Source organism: Eublepharis macularius, chromosome 4 (assembly GCF_028583425.1).
Source record: "Eublepharis macularius isolate TG4126 chromosome 4, MPM_Emac_v1.0, whole genome shotgun sequence".
Classification (NCBI taxonomy): Eukaryota; Metazoa; Chordata; class Lepidosauria; order Squamata; family Eublepharidae; genus Eublepharis; species Eublepharis macularius.
Window position 1 is genome coordinate 152,123,802 of NC_072793.1, and position 24,907 is coordinate 152,148,708.

At 41.3% G+C, this 24,907-nt stretch overlaps 1 protein-coding gene across 1 annotated transcript in view; it reads right to left on the reverse strand.

The window, feature by feature from the left end:
- PRKAR2A (protein kinase cAMP-dependent type II regulatory subunit alpha) overlaps positions 1-24,907 on the reverse strand; it is a 145,320-nt gene that overhangs the window by 27,939 nt on the left and 92,474 nt on the right. The window contains exons 3-4 of the mRNA XM_054976940.1: positions 18,392-18,444; positions 15,094-15,177 (exon numbers count right to left, since the gene is read on the reverse strand). Coding sequence (XP_054832915.1) covers positions 15,094-15,177; positions 18,392-18,444 — 137 coding nt within the window. The remainder of the gene's footprint in view (positions 1-15,093; positions 15,178-18,391; positions 18,445-24,907) is intronic.

Sequence of the window (24,907 nt, forward strand, 5' to 3'; positions counted from 1 at the left end):
TAATCTTTCTAGTTTGTGTGATCTTAGATCTATTAATATTCATTAGTGTTATCAGTTACCTTTAACAACACATTTTTGAACTTTTAGTAATTTATTTAGTAGCAAAATGAATTATTTTGGGCTACCACTCAATAATAATAATAACATTCAATTTACATATCGTCCTTCAGGACAACTTAATGCCCACTCAAGAGTGTTTTACAAAGTGTGTTATTATTATCCACACAACAATAATCCTGTGAGGTGGGTGGGGCTGAGAGAGCTCCAGAAGAGCTGTGACTAACCCAAAGTCACCCAGCTGGCTTAAAGCGGAGGAGTGGGGAATCAAACCTGGTTCACCAGATTAGAGTCTTGCTGCTCTTAACCACTACACCAAACTGGCACTTGCCTTTATTATTCATTATTTAAAGTTTTGATTGACGTGGACAATTGGAAATCTGTTCTCAGCTGCTGCTGGAAGTCAGTATTGCTGCCTTTTGTATTATTAAAGCCGAACGCACTACAGTTAACATTTTGAAAGCACATGGGAGTACCTCAGTTGTCACTAATAACTGTCAAATAAAGTCTGCTGGGTTTAATACCATTTCCGCTGGGTGGAATTTGAAAAGTTTAGGAAATATAGTAGTTTGGGGAGCTGCATTCAGACAAAAGGCTCTTCTTCCTTGTTCAAATCCTATCAAATTACTTTTGAGGGTTTTCACCAAACCAGGATTCCTGGTGCTCATGCAGTTTTTGTAAACCATGACCAAAAGGGTTCACATTATAAGTTACGTAATGTTCAACAAAACCTAAACTAACTATAGTTAACAAGAAATCTATTTATCCAAGGACGAGCCCCATAACATTCAGAACACCACAATGGTAAACAGATTAGATAAGGGAAAGCAAAAAAAAAAAAAAGACTGTGTTTAATATATTATTCTTGGCTTTGTAACACCCAAAAATGTATGCCAGGATGTTTTGCGCTTTTCTAACGATTCCACATTCTAATGACTTGCAAACAACTGAAAGCTACTACAGAACAGGACCTTCTGGATGCCCCACTAGAAGCAGAATGCATGATGAGATGGACTGGGCCAATGTGTCCCATCATAAACACACACCAGTCCAATGCTCTCTTTAGAAAACCCACAGCACAGAGAGCTCCATGATCTTTATGGGCGTAGTTTCACTAACGCAAGACTATACTGCCAGCTCTGCCTAGAATCTGGAATGCTTTGTGATTCAACAGTAATTTCTAGATGGGAAGATTCCATTTATTTATTTATTACAGGTAATATCCACTGATAGGCCTATCCTGATATGAATATGTCTAAGCCCCTCTCAAAGCCATCTCAGACACTGGTCAACATCACAGCCTAAGAACGTAAGAAAGAGGGGCCTTATTGGATGAGACCAGTGGTTCTAGTCCAGCATCCTCTCCCACACACTAGCTGATCTGTTGGTCTGGAGACCCTCCCATGCTGCTGCTTCCCAGCACTGATATTCAGAGATTTGCTGCCTCTGTCCATGAAGGCTCCCTGCAGCAGAGAGCTACATAACTTTGCAACGTGCAAAGTTCTTGGATGTCTCCCCAGCATCCCCCACACTAGTTTTGTTAAGTAATACTAACTTCTAGCGGTGTGCAATTTGGATATATGATACCCGAAAAAAACCCGAAACAACCTGTTTTGGGTTGTTTCGGGTTTTCCCAAAACGTTTCAGAAAACCCGAAACATTTCGGGTAATCCGAAACAGCGATTTCCGAAACGTTTCGGTATTTCAGCTTGTTTTAGTAATGCATTTCAATGGGAAAAAGCCTCCCCCAGGCTTCCCGGAAGCCTGGGGGAGGCATTTTCCCACCGAATCAAGCCAAACTTGGTGGGGACTTTCGTCTAACTCCCCTCTAACAACCCCCCAAGTTTCAGAAAGATTGGACTTTGGGGGGCCAAGTTATGGCCTCCCAAAACAGGCCCCCCTATCCTCGCCTAAAAGGGAAAGGTTTTTGCTTGCTGCTGCTCATCTCTTACATTGTGGATGCTGCTTCTCCTACTTTTCCTCCCACCCTCCACCAAGGCTCAGCCCCAAGGCTCAGCCTGCTCCCACTTCGGGGGGGCATTTCATGGCCTCCCAAAGTAGGTGCTCTCAGCCCCCAAAGTCCACCGCCTACAGCCCCACACATACCCAGTTCTCCCCCAGCTGCCACACACAGATCCAAATCCCCACAGTAGCTCCTCACAGGCCCAAATCCAGCCCCAGCAGCCCACACAATCCCAGGAACAGGCTGGCCAGCCTTCTCCCTTTGTTTCCTATGCTGTGAACTATAACACACTGTTTTCCAGAGCAAATGTGCACAGCCCAGGGATGCCACAATGGTGGACACACTTCTGAGTGCCAGCTTGTCCCTGTGAAAGAGCACCTGAACCACAGACACCCTCCCTCAAATTCCCCCACCACCTACAGAGACGGCTGGCCAGCCAGCCCCATTGTTCTCTATGATGGGAACCAACTGGACAACAAAGAATAAAACACGAACAACACAAAGTTTTTTAAAAAAACATTTCTCACTTTCAAAGTACAAGTAGGCAAAGCATTATGACACATTACACCAGCAGTCCCCCACACAGAAAAATAACACGACTCACTTAAGATCAGAGAATCACAAAAACACAATTCCTGTCAAAAACACTTTATTTCTTGAACAGCTTTAGGTTACACAGCAGGGGGGCACATCAAAGGGCATGGCAGCAGTATCTTACACAAAAATAACACAACTCACTTCACATTAAAGAATCACCCCAAAAAATTGCTGTCAAAAGCACTTTATTTCTTTAACTGCTTTAGGTTACACAGTAGGAAGGCACAACAGGGAGTAAAAGCAGTCTACTACACAAAAATAACACAACTCACTTCACATCAAAGAATCACTCAAACACAATTGCTGTCAAAAAAGGTGAAGTGGGCTGTATTATTTTGTATAGTACACTGCTTTCATGCCCTGTTGTGCCCTCCTACTGTGTAACCTAAAACAGTTAAAGAAATAAAGTGTTTTTTAAAGCAATTGTGTTTTCGGGTGATTCTTTAATGTGAAGTGAGTTGTGTTATTTTTGTGTAAGATACTTCTGGCATACCCTTTGGTGTGCCCCCCTGCTGTGTAATGTAAAGTTGTTCAAGAAATAAAGTGTTTTTGACAGGAATTGTGTTTTTGTGATTCTCTGATCTTAAGTGAGTCGTGTTATTTTTCTGTGTGGGGGACTGCTGGTGTAATGTGCCATAATGCTTTGCCTACTTGTACTTTGAAAGTGAGAAATGTTTTTTTAAAAAACTTTGTGTTGTTCGTGTTTTATTCTTTGTTGTCCAGTTGGTTCCCATCATAGAGAACAATGGGGCTGGCTGGCCAGCCATCTCTGTAGGTGGTGGGGGTGTCAGGGGGTGGTTGTCTGTGTGTCAGGTCAGGTGCTCTTTCCCAGGGACAAGTTGGCACTCAGAAGTTTGCCCACCATTGTGGCACCCCTGGGCTGTGCGGAATTGCCCTGGGAAAGAGAGTTTAGAAGTTCCCAGCATATGGAACAAAGGGGGAGGGCTGGCCTTTGCCAGCCTGTTCCTGGGGTTATGGGTGTGGGGCTGATGGGGGTGGATTTGGGTCTGTGAGGGGCTAATGTGGGGAATCGGGATTTGAGTCTGTGTGTGGCTGCTGGGTGGGAATTGGGTTTGTGTGGGGCTGTGGGGGGTGGATTTTGGGGGCTGAGAGCACCTACTTGGGGAGGCCATGAAATGTCCCCCCCAAGTGGCAGCAGGCTAAGCCTTGGTGGGGAGTGGGAGTAGAGGTGGGAGAAGGGCCCCAGAGCGTTGGGGGGCATTTTGCATGCAAAATGCCACCCCTGGCAAGACAAGCCTCCCCCAGGTGGAATTGGTGGGGCACCTACAAGTGGGAGAAGGCTGAGCCTTGGTGGGGGGTGGGAAGAAAGGTGGGAGAAGGGCCCCTGAGGGTTGGGGGGCATTTTGCATGCAAAATGCCACCCCTGGCAAGACAAGCCTGCCTCTTCATTTCCCCCCCATAGGAAATAATGAAGAATATTAGCAGCAGCAAGCTAAAAATACGTTCATGTTTCCCTTTTTTAGGCGAGGATAGGGGGACCTGGTTTGGGGGGCCATAACATGGCCCCCCAAAGTTCAATCGGCCTGAAACTTGGGGGGTTGTTAGAGAGGAGTTAGAGGAAGGTCCCCACCAATTTTGGCTTGATTCGGTGGGAAAATGCCTCCCCCAGGCGCCCGGGAAGACGGAGGCATTTTCCCATTGAAAAGAAACCCGAAACAACCCGAAACGATACCCGAACCGCTAAACCCAAAACGGCTTGCCGTTTCGGATTTAGTGGTTGCCGAAACAGATTCTCGTTTCAGGTATACCCGAAACGAGAATCCCGAAACAGTGTGCCTTTGCACACCCCTACTAACTTCTCATGTTACCGTAGAGGGGGAAAGTGCTTTATCTATCCAGATTCTTCAAACTACATGATTTTATAACAAATGCCTTCTTGTACCTGAACTAGAAGGCTCCAAATGCTTTGCAGACTTTCGTCACTTCAGTCTTTCAATCATTTTGCTTCCCTTTTTCTTCCTCCGTGGTATCATTTTTGAAATGTAGCAGTATTACAAAAATGACCACATAGGCTTGTCAGATTCCCTTATCCTCCCAGCTGGGGGAGGGGGAAGAGAACCCAGCATTTACCTTGAGAAGATCTTCACATGTACAAAGCATGCACGCACTTCCAACAGCAGAGTGATAACATCACTTCTGGGACTGACATCATCATGCAGGCCCCGGGAGTACTTCCGCGGTTCACACTGAACCAGTTCTCAAAGAACTGGCCCGTTTGGGGGCCAAAACGGCCTGGCACAAAGTGCAGGAGCACCGCCCGGGTCTGGGCAATGACGTCACTCCTGGGAGTGACATCGTTGTGCTGTGAGCATGCTCCGGGAAGCTTGTCCCCTAAATCTTTTTTCCCCCACTGGCCAGGTGAGTGGTGGCAGAAGCAGAGGGCGAGAGCAGGGGATCCCCCACCCTCACTGGAGGACCAGCAACTCTATGACCATACCATACATGTACAGAAAGGCATGGTGACAGTTTTTACTTCAGTTGCTTTCTTTATAATCTCCAGCATGGACTTTGCCCTTTCTACTGTCCCCCTCTATTTTCAATGAGGAAATCACCATAACCAAGATCTCTTTATTGGATAGTCTCTGCCAAGAACATGAGAATAAGATTTTATCGATTTACTCCCATGTGCATCACTTTACACTTTGGTTGATTTGGGGGGAGGGGTAAAACTACAGATGGAGCAGGAGCAGTGGTTAGAATTTCCTGTTTTGTTTTTTTACAAACTAATCAGTAGCACCACATGAATACTCTCAAGATCAGGGAATGGCTGCAGGGGTAGGATTTAACCATTCCTCCTGCCTCTTTTAACCGTTTAACCCCCACCCCCAAGTAGCTTTAGTTTAGGAGGAGGAAGATTTGTTGTCAGGGTTTTTTTAATTGCCTTGTAGATATAATTGCAGCTTTGCACAAGGGATGCATTTAAATCAACAAAGCCACAAGAGGAAAAGGCTTAAGCAGCCCCTCCCCAACAAACCTTCTTGATCTTCAAAGCACCCATGTGAGGCTAATAATTAATTTTCAAAAACTGCAGGAGATCCCAACCATAAATCTCTTGCATCACTTCTCACCTGACCTTCATTTGCCATTTTCTGTAGCCCATTTATCCACTGGGGAAAAACCTTCCAGTGCTTTTAATCTGACAAGGTTTTCACCATCCTGAATAATCTGGTGTCATCTGCAAGCAAAGCTTTCTCACTGCTCACCTCTTCCCCTGCCATATTCCAGATCATTTATGAAACAATATTGTTTCCAATATAGGTCACTGAGGCACTCTCTGCTTAATTTTGTTCATTTCAAAAACTGCTTGCACTTATTCTTTGCTGCCGTTTCTAATACAAGGATCTGACTTCAAAGCATACACAAAATAAAATCAGCAGATCTGTCAAAAGCCCACTCTCATAACATTTTTTGCTAATTTTTTTTTTGCTGAAGTTCAAATAAAGAGGCCCTTCAATATTAAGGCAATATGGAATTATATTATTCATCTGACTGGTGTTTTTATTAAATCAAGCACATTTCAGTGACAGGGAAGGCAGACAATCCAAGAACACACTACAATATTACTATTTTGTTTAATGATTATTTTTGATTCATTTTTGGTCTTTGGTCATAGTTTTGCCTACTGTTTTGCATATGGGTGTTTTTCTTTCTGAATGATCATTCATGTTACATATTAATTTTCAAAAAAAAAATGGAGGCCAGCAAGTAGTTAAAGGGGAAATTATCATGAGGTGTTTTCTTGATCCACATGTTCCCTTTCCTACAGTACATAAGCAGCTCTTGGAGGTCTGAGCCAGCCAACTTCCCAGTTCTCTCCCTGTTTGGCTCCCATCCACTGATGCTTAAGGGCCATCAGCATTCCATGCTTCTAAATACCATTCAACTGGTACTTAGGAAGAGAACCTGGAGGCCTATGAGGAATCTCATGGCGTGGGTTCCCCACCCCCCCATTCTCCTCCAGAAATCTATAAACTCCCAAGGGCTGGGCAGGCTATTTAAGCCCCACTCCCTTTATGTCCTTTAACTGACTGCTGTCAGTATCATGCAGAGGTGGGGTGGGGCAAGTTTCTTTTGGTTAATGCCTGGAACCAGGAGTTCCAGTCATGCAGAACCAGTGTGTGACAGCCTGGCTTTGCTGCTTTCATAACTGTAACAAAGTAAATCACTTTACTATTAGAAAAAAATGAACTTTGCTACTCTGTGCATATCCCAAAAAGTTCTTGGGATAATGAAGGATAATTCAATGAATGGTCAACTCAACTGATGGCAGAAGGGCAGATTCTATGGAAGGGTATGTTAAGATATTGAGAATATGAATGTATGCAGATCAGAAGAGGGAGGGCAGGGAAGGATTAACTAGCACTAGGCTGTCATGGCCCTCTCTTATATGCCCACGGTAATGCCAATTGTCACTTTAGGGTCAGGAAGGAATTTTCCTCCAGGACCGATTGGCCAGGGATCCTGGAGGGTTTTTTCCCCCCTTCTGCTGGGCAAAGAGCAGGGGTCACTGGGGGGTGGGTAGCTGTGAATTTCCTGCATTGTGCAAGAGGTTGAACTAGATGACTCTTGAGATTCTTCCAACGCTATGTTTCTGGGTAGCTGCATCAAAATAAACCTATGGTGTGGCTATACAGTATGCTCAAAAAGCATACTAAAGAGTCAGGAATGGTACAAAACAGAGCTATCAAGTAGATAAAGGGGTTGCAACATCTGCCCTACATGAAAAAGCATTTGAGGCTTTTAATGTAGGGGAGGAAAGACAAGTGGACCGAGGGAACTTCTCACTATACCATAACAGTAACTTGGAGTTACCCAGTGAAACTGATGGCCAGCTGGATCAGGACTGGCAAAGGAAGTATTCCCACTCACGATGCATTATTTATTATGGGGTTTGGTGCCTCAAAGTATGACAATGGCCCCTAACTTAGATGGTTTTAAAAGAGTATTAAATGTATCTCCATATAGTTGTCTATTACTACTAACTATGATAGCTAAAGGAAACCTTTACCTTCACAGGCAATATACCAGGTAACACCATTTGGTGAAGGGAAACAGCTAAGGAGAGAAACAGCCTTCCAGCCTCCTTGTGGACTTCCACCAAGCATCTGGTTGGCTGAATTAGGTGACCTTTCCCAATTGTGGCACACAGGGTGCTGGACTAGATGGCCTTTGGCCTCATCCAGCAGGGCTCTTGTTTTCTGTTTCACTATTCCACAATAAAGAATCCAGGTGGCAATTTCCCCTCCATTTATCTGTCAGTTTGAATGAATATGGAATTCATTCAACTCTCTTAATTGTCACTTAGGCTTGGATAATGTATTGCCCAAATATAAAATATTCATGCAGCAATTAGCTCTTGTGCCATGATGTTCTTCATCTCTTACCACTCTGTTCTATGACACATCCAAGAAGAATTCCTGTCATTCTAGCTTTGACTCTGGGAATTAACTGTTTCAACTAACTGGGAGGCTGTTTTTGAATTCAATGCACCGATCGTACTGAACTTTTCAAAAGCACCATCTATGTAAATGGAAGGTTAAATATTCAGTCAAGTGTTGCAGAAGTTAAGTATCAAGGAAGAAATCAGGATGATTTAAAATGATAGAATCCACTGCAGCATTTATCTATAAAGTGGAGTTCCTACAAAGGAAGGAATCCACCGTGCAGTGTTTTATGCAGGGTTACACTGAGGCCTGTGTCACTGTCCTAAAGATCTTTGCTTCCAATGTGAAAGCACTTACAAAAAGGGGCTGCTTCTTAAAAGCTTTTAAACTATGTATAAACGACTTACCCACTTAGATGACCCACCTAGCCTTAGGTCTCTTTTACCAATGAACCACCTCTGGAAGAACACAGAACAGAACCTCAAACTTCTGAGCTCCTGCTGTTCTGTCCAAGTAGAATCCAAAGGCCTCCAAATGTCTAACTTTATGTCACTTGTGGTCAAGCAAGACAAAATGATGCACGTTCCATCCCTTGCAAATGGTGGAAAATAATAATAATAATCGATTTATATACCGCCCTTCAGGACAACTTAATGCCCACTCAGAGCGGTTTACAAAGTATGCCATTATTATCCCCACAACAAAACACCCTGTGAGGTGGGTGGGGCTGAGAGAGCTCCAGAGAACTGTGACTAGCCCACTAAATTAACCTTTGGCGGGGCCAGAAAGAGGACCAATTTGTCCTCATGGAAAATACACACGTTTGGGTTGGACAATAGCGCTCTGATAGCATGCACACTAAGGTGAGGGCTACTAAAAAGGCTGTCTTAAGATGAGCTAAGAGGGACTCAGGTCATTGGTTCAAAGGAGTTCCCCATAAGGGTTGTGAGGAATCAGTTTCGATTCCATATGGTAACTTTGTGGATTCTTGCTCTTCCTTAAGGATGCAGCAGATGTGAGGATGTGAAGTTATGCTCCCCAGAGCCCAGGGTGCTCCCTCCACAATCTCTCTCAGCCACTTTTGCTCAGTCATCAGGGAATCCAACAGTATATCTCCAATTTGAGACAGAAGATCAGGCCCTGCGCCCATGGACAGTATCCATTATAAGTGTCTGGCCAGCAAAAAAAGGTCCAGAAACCACGTGCATCGGGGCCAATGTGGGACTATCATGGTTACTTACATCTTTATAGCTCCTTCATTCTCCTGATAACCTTCACAATTAGATCAATCGACAAATATATACAGAAGCCCTTTCAGCCAAGTGTCCTATATTCCATTCCATTGTCACCAGAAATCATTTTCCTTGATCAATGGGAAACAAACCCGGTCCACATTCCTTTGATACGTAGGGTCCTTATAGCAACCTTATTGGTTGCTGCAAAGAGTGCCATTGCGACCTTATGGAAGTCTAAGCAAGTCCCGACGATTGGAAATTGGCTCACAAAAATTTGGGATCATTTTATCTCTGAAAAATTGGCTGATAAGATTTATCAGGCAGAGCATTTTCCATATAGTACAAATTTTGTGGAGAAGTGGTTTCCGTTTTTTGAGTATCTAGAAAGTAACAGTTCTCATCCAGGTCTAAAGTTCTTTCAGGTTTTAGAATATGTTTAAAATATTTGTAAATTTCTGTATTTCATCACTTTGCAAACTTTTTCATAGTTATGTACTAGTTATCAACTCTCTCAGAAATTTTGTAATTATGAAAGTCTGACAGTTTGAAATTTTTGGAATGTTGTAATTTTGAAACTGGGAATTTTAAAAGTTTGGAATTTTATAATTTGTTAGTTGTTAGTTGTATTTTACATTGTACAAATTCTATTTAATCATTGTATGGAGAATAAGTATTATCAATAAAAATTATTTTTTTAAAAAAAGTGTCCTATATGGCTTCTGTTCCCTGAATCTCAGGGTGTGTTATGTTGTCATCTGTGATAGCATAATTTGTCTATGTTGGGAGACCAAAGTATCACTTTGTAAAGGTTACCTTGTTCAGGGTTCGTTTCAAGCTCTCGATAGCCATCCTGCTCTGCTAGTCTTTTGGTTACATTTTGCAGAAGGACTGCAGGTTGTTGACTGCCCATTGAAAAATCTGGCATGTTTTCTGATTCACAAACGACAACTGCTTGCCTTCACATGAACAGATAAAAGCTGCTTATATACTGAGTCAGACCACTGGTTGATCAAAGTCAACACTGTCAATATTGCCTACTCACTGACAGCAACAGTCCCTGGTCTCAGACAGGATCTTTCGCATCACCTCCCACTTGCAAAGCAGATGCTCTACCACTGAGTCCCTTCCAGCCAGCAGCTGATGTAAGCCTTGGTGGCTACACTGTTTATGAGGATAAGCACACGCCAACCTCAATCTGATTCCTGAAAGCTCTCAGAGCCAATTTACACTGTACCTCTCTTCTGAGATTACCCACACACTGTAAGTCATCAGCTCTGACATGTGAGCTTTCCGATCTCCTGGATTCACATCTATTATCAGGACTCTGACAGCCTACGGCTGCAACTCTATGCACATTTACTTAGAAGTAAGTTTCCCTGACTCAGTGAGGCTTACTACTAGGAAAGGATCATGCTGTAACCTTTTTCATCATCTCTTGTTCCCAAGTAACCTAGGAGGAAGAACATGAACTGCCATATGTTTCTTAACAGATTCCAAAAGTATTGTACTCAATATAAACAATCAAAAAGGCCTTCTCCCTCTAATAAACCAAGATCCTTACCAGCCTAGGTGGATGCGGATGGTTAATAGCAACCTAGAAAGATTGGGACTCTCGCCTGATGACCTACTGACTCAGGGCAGTGACCAGGCAAAAAGTATGGTTAAACAAAGGGTGAGAGACATAGAGCGCCAATGAGATTTAGCTCAGTCTCCTCATTTTATGCCCCTAGGGAATCTAGATATGTTATGGGTATGGCCAGATATCTCACTCATTTGGATGTCCCATCTTATAGAAGAGCTTTCACCCTGGCCCGATGTGAAGTTATCCCTTCAAAGATCCCATACAAGGACAGATGCTGCCGTTGCTCATTGGTGAAGTGGAATCACTTATTCATATGTTCTTTCGCTGTCCTTTCCATCAAGTCTATAGGGACAAGTTTATTTCCCCACTCTTAGACAAACCAATTGCAGAGGCAAATAAGGCCTGCCTAGAGAAACACCTAATTGATGAAAATCCAACTATCCCCAGGCAAATAGCCAAATTCTGTCTCTATTTGGTTAAATTCCATAATAAAAAGAATACCCATACATAGTCTGTCCTGCTCTTTTTACGATTTTAAGTATTTTAATGTCAGTGTTTTAAATATTAGAATTACTACAGTTCCCAGAGAACTATATACATTTTAAGATAAGATTTTAAATGCTAAATGTATTTTCCTATGTCCTTTACATTTTTACGCTGGATTTAATTATTCTATTGATTGCTAAGGATGTATTGCCATTGTTATGGTCTCTGACCGCAAATAAATTCATTCATTCATACTCAATATAAAATAAGAGAAGTGGTTAGTATAAATTATTTTCAGACTGCTGCTCAACATGGTCAGCTAAAATCTACAAATTTTCTTCCCAAAGATTCTAGCAGATTGGCGGACAATGTCACTAAGAGCAAAGCCAGAGATATAACAGTAGTTGTCAGGTTCTACTAGCACAACAACTATTTAAAATGCCACCAAACAGCATAAAGAGAATTCTGGTCTTGTCAAACAGCTTTTTGGCAGTTTGCTAAGACTTCAGAGTTAAAATTTCAAGATAGCTGGCAGCAGCTTGAAATTCCAGCAGTAGTCTGTTGGCAGTATTAATTCTGTTAACAGAAGTGTTGAAAAGGTTCCACTCTGCCAAGATTTGCAATTGGCTGAATAATAAACTGGGTTATATAGTTTATTTAGTATAACAGATCAGATTAAGATCTTCTGTTAACAGCAATAAGAGAAGGAGCAATTCTACCATTTCACTCCACACCACCTACTGATTGACTTGTCATGCAAAGACCTCCAACTGAAAGGGTTCTAAGAAAGGGTACAGGAACAGAGACCCTTGGGGTCACTATTGCCAAAAGTTCCTTAATAGCCATCAATACACTCTTTATTTTAAATGCTGACAATATACACAGCCACAATACACAAGGCCTTAACAAAGCAAAGCATAATTTGCTTCAGAAAGAGCTGACTAACGATGCCAAGGTCTGAATAAGATTGGTGCATCAGTTGCTGCTACACAATCAGTGGAACAACAACAAGATTCAAGTTCAATAGCACACTAAAGACCCACAAGGTTTTTAGGATACAAGCATTCAAGAGTCAAAGCTCCCTTTGTCAGATAGTCCCTTCAAATCAGATAAAGGGAGCTTTGACTCTTGAAAGTTTATACCCTGAAAATGTTGTTGGTCTTTAAGGTGTTACTGGACTCGAATCTTGTTGTTCTGCAGACCAACTGCAGACCAGCACAGCTACCACCTGAAAGAACCATGGGAGAAATCCACTTGAAAATATAAGGCATTTTGTACACAAAGGTTGCTTCACACAGCCCGTCAACCTACAAAAATATTCACTTTCTTTTCTCACGGTTTTAGTTAATTTGCCTTTGACATCCCAACTAGCTTAGATCTGGGATCTAAGATCTTAGGTATCACAAAGTAAGAGAGGAGATAAAGTCTTAACATTTTTAAAAATCATTTTTTAAATCATTTGGAAGCTGCAAATAGGAGAAACTGAAACTGACACACAAGTACTTCCCCAAAGGAATCCATATCAAAGGTGAGCTAAGCTGTCTCCAGGACTATCCAACTATATAGACACAGGAAGGGGACAAGAATTTCCAAAAAGTTCTGTAATAGCCATCAGTGTACCCACATTTCCAGGGGTCATTTCGTAGAAAAAGAGTTGCAGGAACTCATTAGCATAAATCATTAGCATATGCCCTGGCCCTTGACTGGGCTGAAATGGCCAGGATTCGGCTGCTGCCAGACAGGGAAGTGTTAGCCCACCTGGCAGTGGCCCGATCAGGGCCCTTTTGGCCCCAATCCAGGCCAAAATGGGCCCAAAATGGCCACTTTGCGCATGTTTTGGCCTGGATTGGGCCCAAAATGGCCCAGATCAGGTTGGTGCTGGGCAAGGGAGGGTTCCCCTGTCAGGCACCGACCCAATCCTGGTGGGTTTGGCCCTGACACCATCCAAAATGGGCCCCAAATGGCCATTTTGAGTCATTTTGAGCCCGTTTCAGCCTGGATTGGGGCCAAAACGGCCCAGACCAGGTCAGTATCGGGCAGGGTTGGGTTTGGCACTGACCCGATCCCGGTCTAGCCCCAAACCCAGCGGAAATGGGCAGAAAATGGCTGAAAAAGGTCATTTGGGGCCCATATGGGCCCGGATCAGGGCTTAAACGGCACAGACCCGATCCAGGCTGTTTCGGCCTGGATCAGGGCCGAAAGCCAGGATCAGATTGGTGCTGGGTGGGGGAGGGTTCCCCTGCCCAGCACCGACCTGATCCGGGCCATTTTGGCCCCAATCCGGGCTGTTTCAGCCCCAATCGAGGCCTAAATGGCCCAAAATGTCCAAAAGTCAGGTGGGCGGGGCCACCTGACTGTTGGGGGAACTACCGGAATGGCATTTCAGTGCGTTCCCCCTGGAAATGAGCCCTGCTCATTTCAAATGCTGACAGTACACTAATTTTAAAAAGACCGTAAAAGTTAATCGTTTCTTTTTACACCAAATAAAATGAAGGTTTGGCTTTAAAATCCTTTTGAAATCGAGAGGGAATGGAAAGACAGCCCCACCAAACTTACAGATATGCCAGCAAGCAGCAGTTTTATCAGAAATACTCCTTCCATGAGACCAGATTCATAGGCCAAAGAGGTACTAACTGAGGAGAGGTTTTTTTGCCAGATTTGCCTTGTGTGGGTACCATGGACAGATATTCCTATTTGTTAATTTTAAAAGTTTAGAATAATTAGAAATAGGCAATGGCCTGAATCCCACAAACCACCAGTGAAAAGCATAAACCATCTGGGATCTTCTCTCCCTTCCTGTCCCTCTTAAAGCCATTTCTGACCCCTAGAAAATGGGATAGAGAAGAGAATGAGAATGAGAAGAGAATTTTGCCTCTTTGTCCACAGAAGAGAAAGAAAGGACAGATTTCGCCCACTTCCCTCTCCCAAAGGCAGCTGCCCCACTGGTGCAGCTATTAGGACACAAAAGCTCCTCAACACCATAAATAAACTTTTCCAGGATTGGAAATGGCTACAGGGGTAGGAAAAGGGGAAAGATCATGTGATCCTGTGAAAAACAACATACTGTTCACCAGTTTTCTCTCAGGAAATCACTTTGTCTACACGCTTAATTTGTGAAAATAATTAAGTACCAAATGGAAACAGTACTCAACTGGGTAAAGTAATTTCTTTAGAAGAATTTCAGATTAAGACTTCCATCTTTAAAAAAACTATTATTCCTCAGCAAGAACCAAAATTAGACTGTATAACCAGTTAATAATGGCAAAGTTTCAAAAGGTAGAAACAATGGGGGGTAGGAAACAAGGAATAGAAATGTTGGGAATGGTATGTGGCAATATTCCTGAGACATTGGAGTTAAGAGGTCTCATTGTGTTAGAATAGCACAGAACAATTAAAAATAATTTCCCAGTGTATTCCATGGAAGCTGAAACAGATGAACACTGAGGCTTATTATAGAAGAGGCCCTGGCTGCCTCTGCTGTAGAAGAACATTTGGCTTGAAGCTTCCCAACATTTTGTGCAACCTTCTGGCATTTTGATATTTGCTCATACTACAGCCATTGACAGGCCTTACTCCCATGGCAGTCATTTTGTGGTAGCACCCACTACAGTCTCTCAAAAGTTGAAAAGCCCCAGAGGCTCAACAAGGTGGTAGATCTCTGAACTCGATCAATACATATTTGCACATCAGTTTTTCCAATTATTAGGTTGATAACAACTGAAATGATACAAGGTCAAATTAATACTATGGAAACACAAGCAATAATACCTGGTCTAGGTTTTTAAAAAGGAGGATATCTTTGCATGCTTCCTGCAATCTGCACCTCTGCTCATCTGTTTTGGGATGAACTACCTGCAAAACATAGTAAATCAAGAAATGTTATGACAGAAAAATCCAATTAATGTTTAAGCATACAATCCCACTGTAAATGTGGACATTGTTTTACTATACCTAGCGCTAATAAAAATAAGTAAGCATTAAGCAACCTCAGTACATTCCATCCTGCTACAAATCACCCCCCACCCCCAATATTTTCAAACACTCTAAAAAATGAAGGCATTTGCTCAAAACAGTACGTATTATAACATATGAAAAACTCACATGTAGTTAAAGCCCTAAATGGCTTGGGTCTGAAGTACCTGAAGGAACACCTTTGCCTATATGAATGTGCCCACATGTTGAGATCATCCAGTTGTGCACTGTTGCAGCAGGATTTCTACAGCTAAAGCCCACAAATTATGGAACTCCCTCTTCATGAGGTACAAGAATCCCCTTGACATCTTTTTGACTAAATATCAAAGCTTATCTTTTTCAGAAGGCCTCCTATATATAATGGTGGCTATGGCACCAACGGATTGGAGATCTTTCCAACAGATTTAAATGAATTTAATATAGGGATAAATGTGGTTTCAGATAAGTAGCTGTGTTGATCTGCAGTAGAATAGCAGGATTTGAGTCTAGTAGCACCTCAGAGACCAACAAGTTTTTCAGAGTCTGAGTTTTTGAGAGTCAAAGCTCCCTTCAGATCTGAAGGGAAATTTGACTCTTGAAAGCTTATACCCTGAAAATCTTGTTCGTCTCTGGGATGATCATGGTATGATTAGAGTGGAGTTTGCAACCTAAACAAGGTGCCAACTGAGACCTCACTGGTTCAAATCCTGTTGCAAGTAACTTCCAAAAGGTGTTCAGGTCCAGTCTGAATCTGTAGTTTGATTCTGGCAGAGATGATTCTCTAAATGCCTGACTCACTTCTGAGAAGTCCAGTGGCATCTTGAAGACTGACAAGATTTATTCTATCATGAGCTTTCATGAGAACTCTGACTCGTGAAAGTTCATGCTGGAATAAATGATGTGAATCTTTAAGATGCACTGGTCTTCTGTTTTATTTTGCTATAACAGACTATCACAGCAATCTCTCTGGAAACATCACTTCTGAAAGCCCAAAAGCATAAACTTCCAGGATCTGAGAAGCAACCAAAAACTTAGAAATGATCTCTCAGTATTTGGATGTAGTCGCATAGGTCAGAAGCATACAAGTCTGAGCTCTAACATTTAATCCATCCCCCCACACTCCTCCCCAAAATTTGGGGTGGGGGATTTCCAAGCCAGACATGCAGAAAGGGGTTCTCTTCTCAGTGTTCAGAGGCTCTAAAGGGGATTGCAGGGGATACTAAAGAGGAAGTGGGAAGAGAAAAGTGGTCTTCTCTCTCTGCTTCTATGATTCTGCTTTGACAAAGTTGATCAACTTCAGCAGAAGTCCTTCTAACCTAGTCCCAGGGAATATAGAGGGATCAAATTCTAAACTGCTCAGTTGCAGTGTTCATTGATTATCATTGCTAATATGAACAAAATGGGTTTTATTTCTGTTTTAGGATGCTCTCGTCATCTATACATTTAAAATATTTATATTCTATTCTATTTTACACTGTTTCTATATAATTTATGCTGCTTTGAGTTTATTTTGAAATCTTTTTACAATAAATTGGGGGAGGGTGTGAATGAATGTTTTAACCCTCCCCATCAGATGTTCCATCACCACCCTGCTTTTTAACAGCTTAATAGCACCTGATAATAACAGCAATGGTTGTTGCTATCTTGGTGTTTATTTATTACTATTATTATAACTGCTTACGATCTTATAATGTTTTTATGGCTAACTTGTATATTTATTACTGTATTGTGTTTTAATAATAATAACATTCAATTTATATACCGCCCTTCAGGACAACTTAATGCCCACTCAGAGCAGTTTACAAAGTATGTTATTATTACCCCACAACAATCACCCTGTGAGGTGGGTGGGGCTGAGAGAGCTCTGAAAGAGCTGTGACTGGCCCAAGGTCACCCAGCTGGCTTCAAGTGGAGGAGTGGGGAATCAAACCCAGCTCTCCAGATTAGAGTCCCGTGCTCTTAACCACTACACCAAACTGGCTTAAATGATGTAATCCGCCCTGAGCCCACTTGCAGGCAGGACAGAATAGAAATCCAATGAAATAAATAAATATCTTGCTGGTTTTAGATGTATTTATCTCTTTTAATATGTAGTTTTATTTCCATATAAGTTAGTAACACTTAGCAGAAATAACAGCCAAAGAACACAAGAGTACTATTTCTTCAGTTACCACTTCATATATCTGAATTTAGAGAAAGAGCACAGCGCACAGGAACAGTATCAATGAGGTGGGTGGGTTATCCTCAGAAATTTAAATCAGAAAATTTCCCAGTGCTGTGAATGATTGGAGTGATTGGAGTTCGCATGTGTTGTTGTGGGTATTTTTTCTGACAGATTGTTTAAATGTATTCAAAGCTTTATGTGGAAATTATTTTTACTGATATAATATAGCACGTACTTCCCCTTACATTGTTTAAATTTAACGGGGAGGGGGGGGGACCCAAAATACTGAAAACTATTGACAAACTAATTTTGGCACTTCCAAAAGACCACGCAGATATATCATGAATGGAGTTGCCCATTCATCCATTTCAGCATAACTCAATGATTTTCTGTGGAAGTCACTGGGACACTTCATTTTTACAGTTGTAGCATAATCTTCATTACTTGACAGATCCACATCAGATTGGCGATTACAATATTATTTGGACCATGAGAAAACACATCTAAGTAAGAATTTTAATGGTGTTTTGATCTGACTTGCATACCCAATCAGGTAAATTCATAACCTAATGTTTCAAATTTGGATTATATGTATTTTTTTATTTCCCCACTCAGCGTACAAATAAATAAAATATGCATGTTCTCTTTCACACAGTTCTTAGGGTTAATCTCCTGAAAAACCATTAGTTAACCGCCAAAGTTGCCTGACACTGTATTGGCAATAACGCAGAGAATGAGACAGAGTAACCAAGTCAAAAGTCATGAAAACTAACGAATTAAAGTAACAGTCAATAAATCACAATTTCAATTCACTATTTCCATCATACAAAACATTTCATTTCCAATCAATCAACAGTAGTACACGCAGACCCCATATCCAGACCTACACAGGAGTGGTGAATGCAATTGTTACAACTGATGGTAATACATATGTCTTTTTCACTCTCTTACCCTTGGTTCTGTTTCATCATCCTCTTCATCTGGGTTAAATGCTTCTGCACAGACTGAAAAAAGGAGAGGCATTATTTTAGATTAATTACTATTAGCCTGCAAATAGAATAATGAATTCTGCATATGTCTATCGAGCATTATGCCCCCTCCAACATTACAGTCCACCATAAAATTACACTTGCAAAGAGTCTAATGTTATTGTTCCAAAGGGTGGTTAAAAATCCACCAAGAATACCTATAGAAACCACCCCCACAAGGCAATCAAAATTTAGCCAAGTCTTCCCCCTCGATTTGCATAATCTTGTGCTATCATCACAAAATGAGCTGAACAGCAGCCTTCAGGAGGAAGAGCCCAGGTGAACCAGGTGTGCTCTTCAGGACTTCTACTACCTACAGTTGTTGGAGGGGGGAACTGTGAGTCAATACAAATGTCCTGCTGAAGAGAAAAAACAACCTTCAGACTTTATTTCTCACTGACCACAATATTCACATCCTGCATCAGAGATGTCAGTATCCACTACTGATCACAAGATTGCACTTTTGTAATTATTATTTTTAAGATGTGTAAGAGTCTGATGTACAGTAGTCTGCTATGAAACTAAATATTTATACCGGAGCATGTGAAATTTTTATTTTCAAAAAGGTAAAAATAAATACTACAGCTGCCATTTAAACTGCATACAGAAAGTTTACCAAATGGGATACAGTAGATGAGTGATTATTCACTGCTTGCATAAAACTCTAATAAAGAATAAGGTTATTAGGATAGTGAACAGCTAAATCTCTGAAAAACATCAGCAGAGAAGAAAATAACATAGGAATATCCCTGTGGATCAGAACAATAGTCCATCTAATCCATTACCCTGCTGAACACAGTGGACAACCAATTACTCTGAAGGGCCACCAATAGGGCATAGTGGCCAAGGCCTTCCTCTGATGTTGCCCTTTGGGGCTGGTATTCGGAGGTTTACTGTGAAGGTTCCCTTTAATCACCGTGGTAAGTAGCCGCTGATACACCGATCCTCCATGCATCTGTCCAATCCATCCTTAAAAGCTGTCTACACCTGCAGCTATCGCTACATTCTCTAGCCATGAGTTCCACATTTTAATCACTCATTTAATAAAGAAGCATTCATTTCCTTTTGTTCAACCTGAATCTACTGCCCATCAACTTCATTGGATATCCTCAAGTTCCAGCATTTTAGGAGAGGGAGAAGTTCTCTATTTGCTGTTTCTACCCCACACATAATTTTATAAGCCTCTATCATGCCCCTCACAGGAAAGGTGCTTCAACCCCTTAAATATTTTGTTTACCCACTTCTGTACTTTTTCCAGCTCTACAATGTCCTCTTTGAGGTATTACAAAGGATGACACACTCTATACAGGGGTGTTATAAAATTGGGTTTTTAAAATTTTCAATCCCTCCATTAATCTCCAGCATACAGTTCGCCTGTTTCACAGGTGCAGTACATTGGTTTGACATACAAAGAGATGTAGCATAGTGGTTAACTAACTGAGCTACAATGCAGAATTCTGCTGGCTCAAACCTCACCACTGCTATGAACTTGCCAGATAGCCTTAGGTAAGCAAGCCACTCCTCTCAGCCCCAAGTCCCCAGCGGTATTGTGGGGATAATACCAGTGACTTTGTTCACTACTCTGGGTGAGCACTAATCTGCCCAGAAAAGCAGTAGACAAATGAATTTTTTATCATCATCATCATCATCATCATCATCATCATCATCATTATTTTCTAGTAGAAGGAAAGTAATAAAGAGGAGCTTTCATTCTGGCTTCTACAGCTCTTTTGGCCTTTCCAAAAATGGGAAATTGTTTTAAATTAGTGAAGAAACCTCAAATGAATCCATTTTTAGAAAGACATGTGCTACCTAAAGTCATTTCTATTTCTTTAGTTTAGATCTAATATATCTATTAAAAGCAGTTTAAAAAAAATTATAGGTTTAAAATGTTGTTTTAAAAGCCAAGTAAATCTGTTATATATAAAGCAAGTATTACCAACACAGATAATGAATCCATCAGTCTAGCTAATTTACATGCCTCTGGTTGCATTACTACTGAAACAATCCATGAGGCTTCTAAATCTTTATAATGGATACACTCCTTTTAATAATTAACTTTCATTACAATTAGATCACAAACTTGCTCAACTCTAAAGAGTCATTTTATTCATTCCACTGACCTACCACTACAACAAAAGAGGGTAGCAGTTCTCTCAAATTAAACATTCCATAGTACATGAGAGCTTAAACTTTTAAAGGGTTTTGTGTGGCAGATTATAAACATTCTGTGCATATAGTTCCCTGCTCTGTGGGAATGGAATCAACTTCTATCATCTCTCCAAATCCATTTACGCACAGTTGAAACTCAATTGTGTTTAGAGATTAAACGTACTGCATATTTTTCCAGAGCTCACTCAACCCTTTGCTGGCATTCCAAGTTCAACAATGTTTACTCATCCCCAATCTCCTCTACTGAGGTCTAGTAAAAGCAGCAGCTTTAAGAAAATTGAGACTTTTCCAAGTTGTATTTTCACCCAGCATAATTCAACTCCAAGAAGTTTTACGTGCAATACATTTTCTGTAAGCCATTCTTCATTTAGTATTTCCTAAACAAAACCGACAGAATTCCTCTGCTTTCCTTTACCAGTATTAATTTGGTTGTCCTTCCCAACTTCCCCAAGGGCAACAAACGTTTGGAAATTAATGCAAAGTACTACAAAATATATTGTGGTATAACGTTTACCAAATTAATAAGAAAATTCATACAGTAAATTAAAAAGTACACTCATACACAGTAGATTACTACTGAAAAAATTCTTTTAAACTCTATCCCATATTTTATAAGCTATACTTAATCCTTTGGCAAGCATAAAGACAGCAGTCATGCTCTCTAGAAGCTGTGGAGCAGATATAGAAGCACACTACATTAAAAATATGATTTGTTTTAATTCTAAATGTCTCCTGAAAACTACTAAAAGCAGATATGATTTTAAGATAAAATATATTTTCTTGTTTTATGAAGCCTGGAGTCCTTTGCTTTACCTCATTTATAATAAGCACCTCTCATTTCTGTGAGAATGTCAGCAAGCAATATGAATATAATTTACAGGTCTGGTTATAGAGCTGGAAAAGGAAAACTAAATTGTTGAAGCAGTTTGCCTAAAATCAGAAGTCAAACAACTCGGGGGGGGGGGAGTAGTTTACGGAAAAGATGTCCAGAAAATAACTTACAGAATTTATGGTCACAAGATATAGTAATGGCTAGGGATGTGTGCTTCGGGTTCCGGATTCAAGTTTTTAACCCGGACTGGGCCCAATTCGGGATGTTTTGGCATTCCCAAATAAGTCTCAGGAATGCCAAAGCAAAGCTTACTGAAGCGCTTCAGAATACTTCGTTAAGCTTTGGGTAGCACAGAAGTTTCAGGAAGATTGGACTTCAGGGGGCCATGTTATGGCTCCCCAACAGCGCTGGCGCCACCGTTGAGGCGATGAGGCGGGGGCCGCGGGGCTGGAGGGGATGCCAGGGGCAGAGGTGCGCGTCCCGCACCACCGCCAGCCAGCCCCAAGCCACCACCGGCCAGCCCCGCGCCACCACAGCCACCGCCCGCCCCTGGGCAGGCGCAGCAGCCACAAACCAGAGACTACAGGAGGCCAGGGTGGCGCGCAGCACACGGGTGGCCTCCTCGCTCTGCCCCAGCCACCCGCCGGCGGCACTGCGTGATGATGTCATCACATGATGACATCATCACGTAGTCCAGGGCGCGCGCACGAGGCTGGCCTCCAGCGTCAGAAACCCTGGCGCCGGGGCTGCTTCCCAAATAAGGTGTCCCTATCCACCGCTGATCTCCGTTGTTCCCTATGAAGACCAACCTTCACACCAGAAAGTCACACTAAGAAAAATTTAGAGGCACTTTCTTTGGGGTCCAATCTTTCTGGAACTTGGGTGGTCACAACAGGAGGGTTAGAAGAGGGTCCCCTGCAGATTTGGTGCATTTTGCTTGCAAAACACCACCCCCAGCCACCTATAAACCCTGCCCAATTTTCCTCATATGGAATAATGGAGATTGGCAGTGGATAGGGGCACCTTCTTTGGGGGGACCATAATATGGCCCCCGAAGTCCAATCTCTCTTAAATCTGGGGGGACATGAGTGGACGGTTGGGAGAGGGTCCCCTGCAAATTTGGATTAGGGAAGAAACGCCCCCCCCCACAAGCCCTGGATAGCCAGAGGCGGCATTTCTCATTGGAAACAATGGCTGAATCTTCCCAAATAATCCCAAAGCAGGATATAGTGATTTTCACATTCATACAGTGATTTTCAAATTCTGTTCTGAAAACTATGTAGTTCTTGAGACCTACTGTGGGTTTCTTGGTGAGATCAATAACAAGGGGCAAATATACCTGAAAAACAGCTTGATCTATATTATCAATGCTTCTCCTGCAATGTGTAGGAGAATGTTGAATGTGTTACACCTTTCATTTTCAGGATCAAACTACATGTTCCACCCAAATGAGTTTTATCTTAACACTGTAAAATCTTTTTTTAAAAACAAAAGCTGCTTTTGTACAACAAAGCAGCAGCAAATGAGAAAGTTAAACCAACTGATTTGAACTTCTCTGTATTTAAATCACTCCCTCCCAAAACAGCTCTACATTTTTTAAAAAGTCATTGGTCTACCATTATACATAACTGGGGTATTATATGTCATTAACCCCCAGTCCATACAGAATAGCAACGCTTTGCGTGAACAACCTGCACCCCAGACCCCACTTACTTTAGCACCTGAAAACGATTAGACTCATTCATCAGCAGGTCTATCAATGGTACCTTTCTTTTGCCACGCTGACTTTCTTCTACTTCTACCTTTGTAACTCACTCCCTGCATTACAGTGAGTTATGTTCTGCCTTAGTTTTTTGTCTGCATTGTTTTCTAGTTCCGTGACCCTGTTCGTACCACATTGTTTATTGGAGGTCTTTGTCTAACAATTATATTTTATACTTTGTAATCCACCTTGAGTTCCAGTGAGCAAGGCAGGCTATGAAATGAATAAGCAAACAATCATCAGCTATGGCAGCTAAAAGTGTAACCTGCACATCAAGAAACAGCATAGCTCTGATATTTCCAGCTGCAGGAGACAAACCACCTCAAAGATGTTTTTCACTATGTTATGTTGTGAATTACCTGAGGCACACTGGCTAACAACTGGAGGAAATGTGGGCTGAGACGGCTCTTTGGTTGTGATCTAGCAAGGCAGTTATATCAAGCAGAGTTGCCAAGCCAACTTGGAAAGCACCCACTAAGTTTACTTATTTCTGTTTTTTTAAAAATATTTTATTAATTTTCCAAATTTTAAAATATAATAGGAACATATAACAAATAACAAGTAACAATAAAGAATCTACAATTACAACTTATAACTTTTAAAGCGTTGATAAAACTCTATACATTGGCATTTTGATAAACTATGACTTACATTATGGTGTTTGGATTCTTAATAAGTTACCATAAGCCTAACATTTCCAAATTGCAAAAAGTTTACTTATTTCTAACATTTTTGTATCACCCTTCTACAGCAGTATTCAGGCAATGCACAAGGAAAATCATCACATCAGAATACTTGCAACCAATTATTTCCTAAGAAGAAAATTTCTTGTTTCCACAGAAAAATAAAAGTTTCTCTTTCACCAAACATTTCTTCAGGGACCTAGCTTAAAGTGAATATAAAAATGTTCTAATGGTGACAGATCAGAAGTCATCATGGTTTTTACCTCATTTTGTTCTTCCTCTGTTTAAGAGCAGTCTTGGCTGCTCTGCCATTAAGAATTTTACAGAGATAACTCTAATTTGTACTTTATTCACAAGCCTGACAATACAAAAGCCTTGGCAGAGTTCCCAGTTTTACCACAGTGATTAAGCTGGTAAGGAGGAGAAAAACAAGCCATTTTTTAAAAATCTAGAATTCAGCCACATCTCACAGAAGCCCGCAAATCACTTGGGGGTTTACAGTACTAAGCCTCTACCTAATCGTAAGTCATCTATAAATGTCATATTTAAGATGTCTATTCCTTACAAAGAACAAATATAAGGAAAGCACCATGAATTTGCTAAAATAAGAATTTGTTTAGGAATTAAAAGCTCACACAAATTGGATAGAAAAAAAAGTGTCTATTGAAATGAGAAGCACTAGAAAAATACTAATTCTTTATCTCCTGCCCTACTGAGAAAAACCAAATAGACAAAAATTAGTTCTTTAATGCAAGATCTAAAGGAACTGGTTTTAGAGTTCATCTTAATAAACGGCATAGTATTTTTGGTCAAGGCCAGACTAGCCTCCCATGTAGGGACTGTGTTCCACATTTTAATCCACATGTGAGTGCAAGAATAATCAGTGCCCCCAATTAAATTAGGACTGCAACACTAGTTTCACAAATCAAAATCCACCTCCATGCTGTTATTAGCATTTAAAGGGGGGCAAGTTTTTAATGGAAACAAATA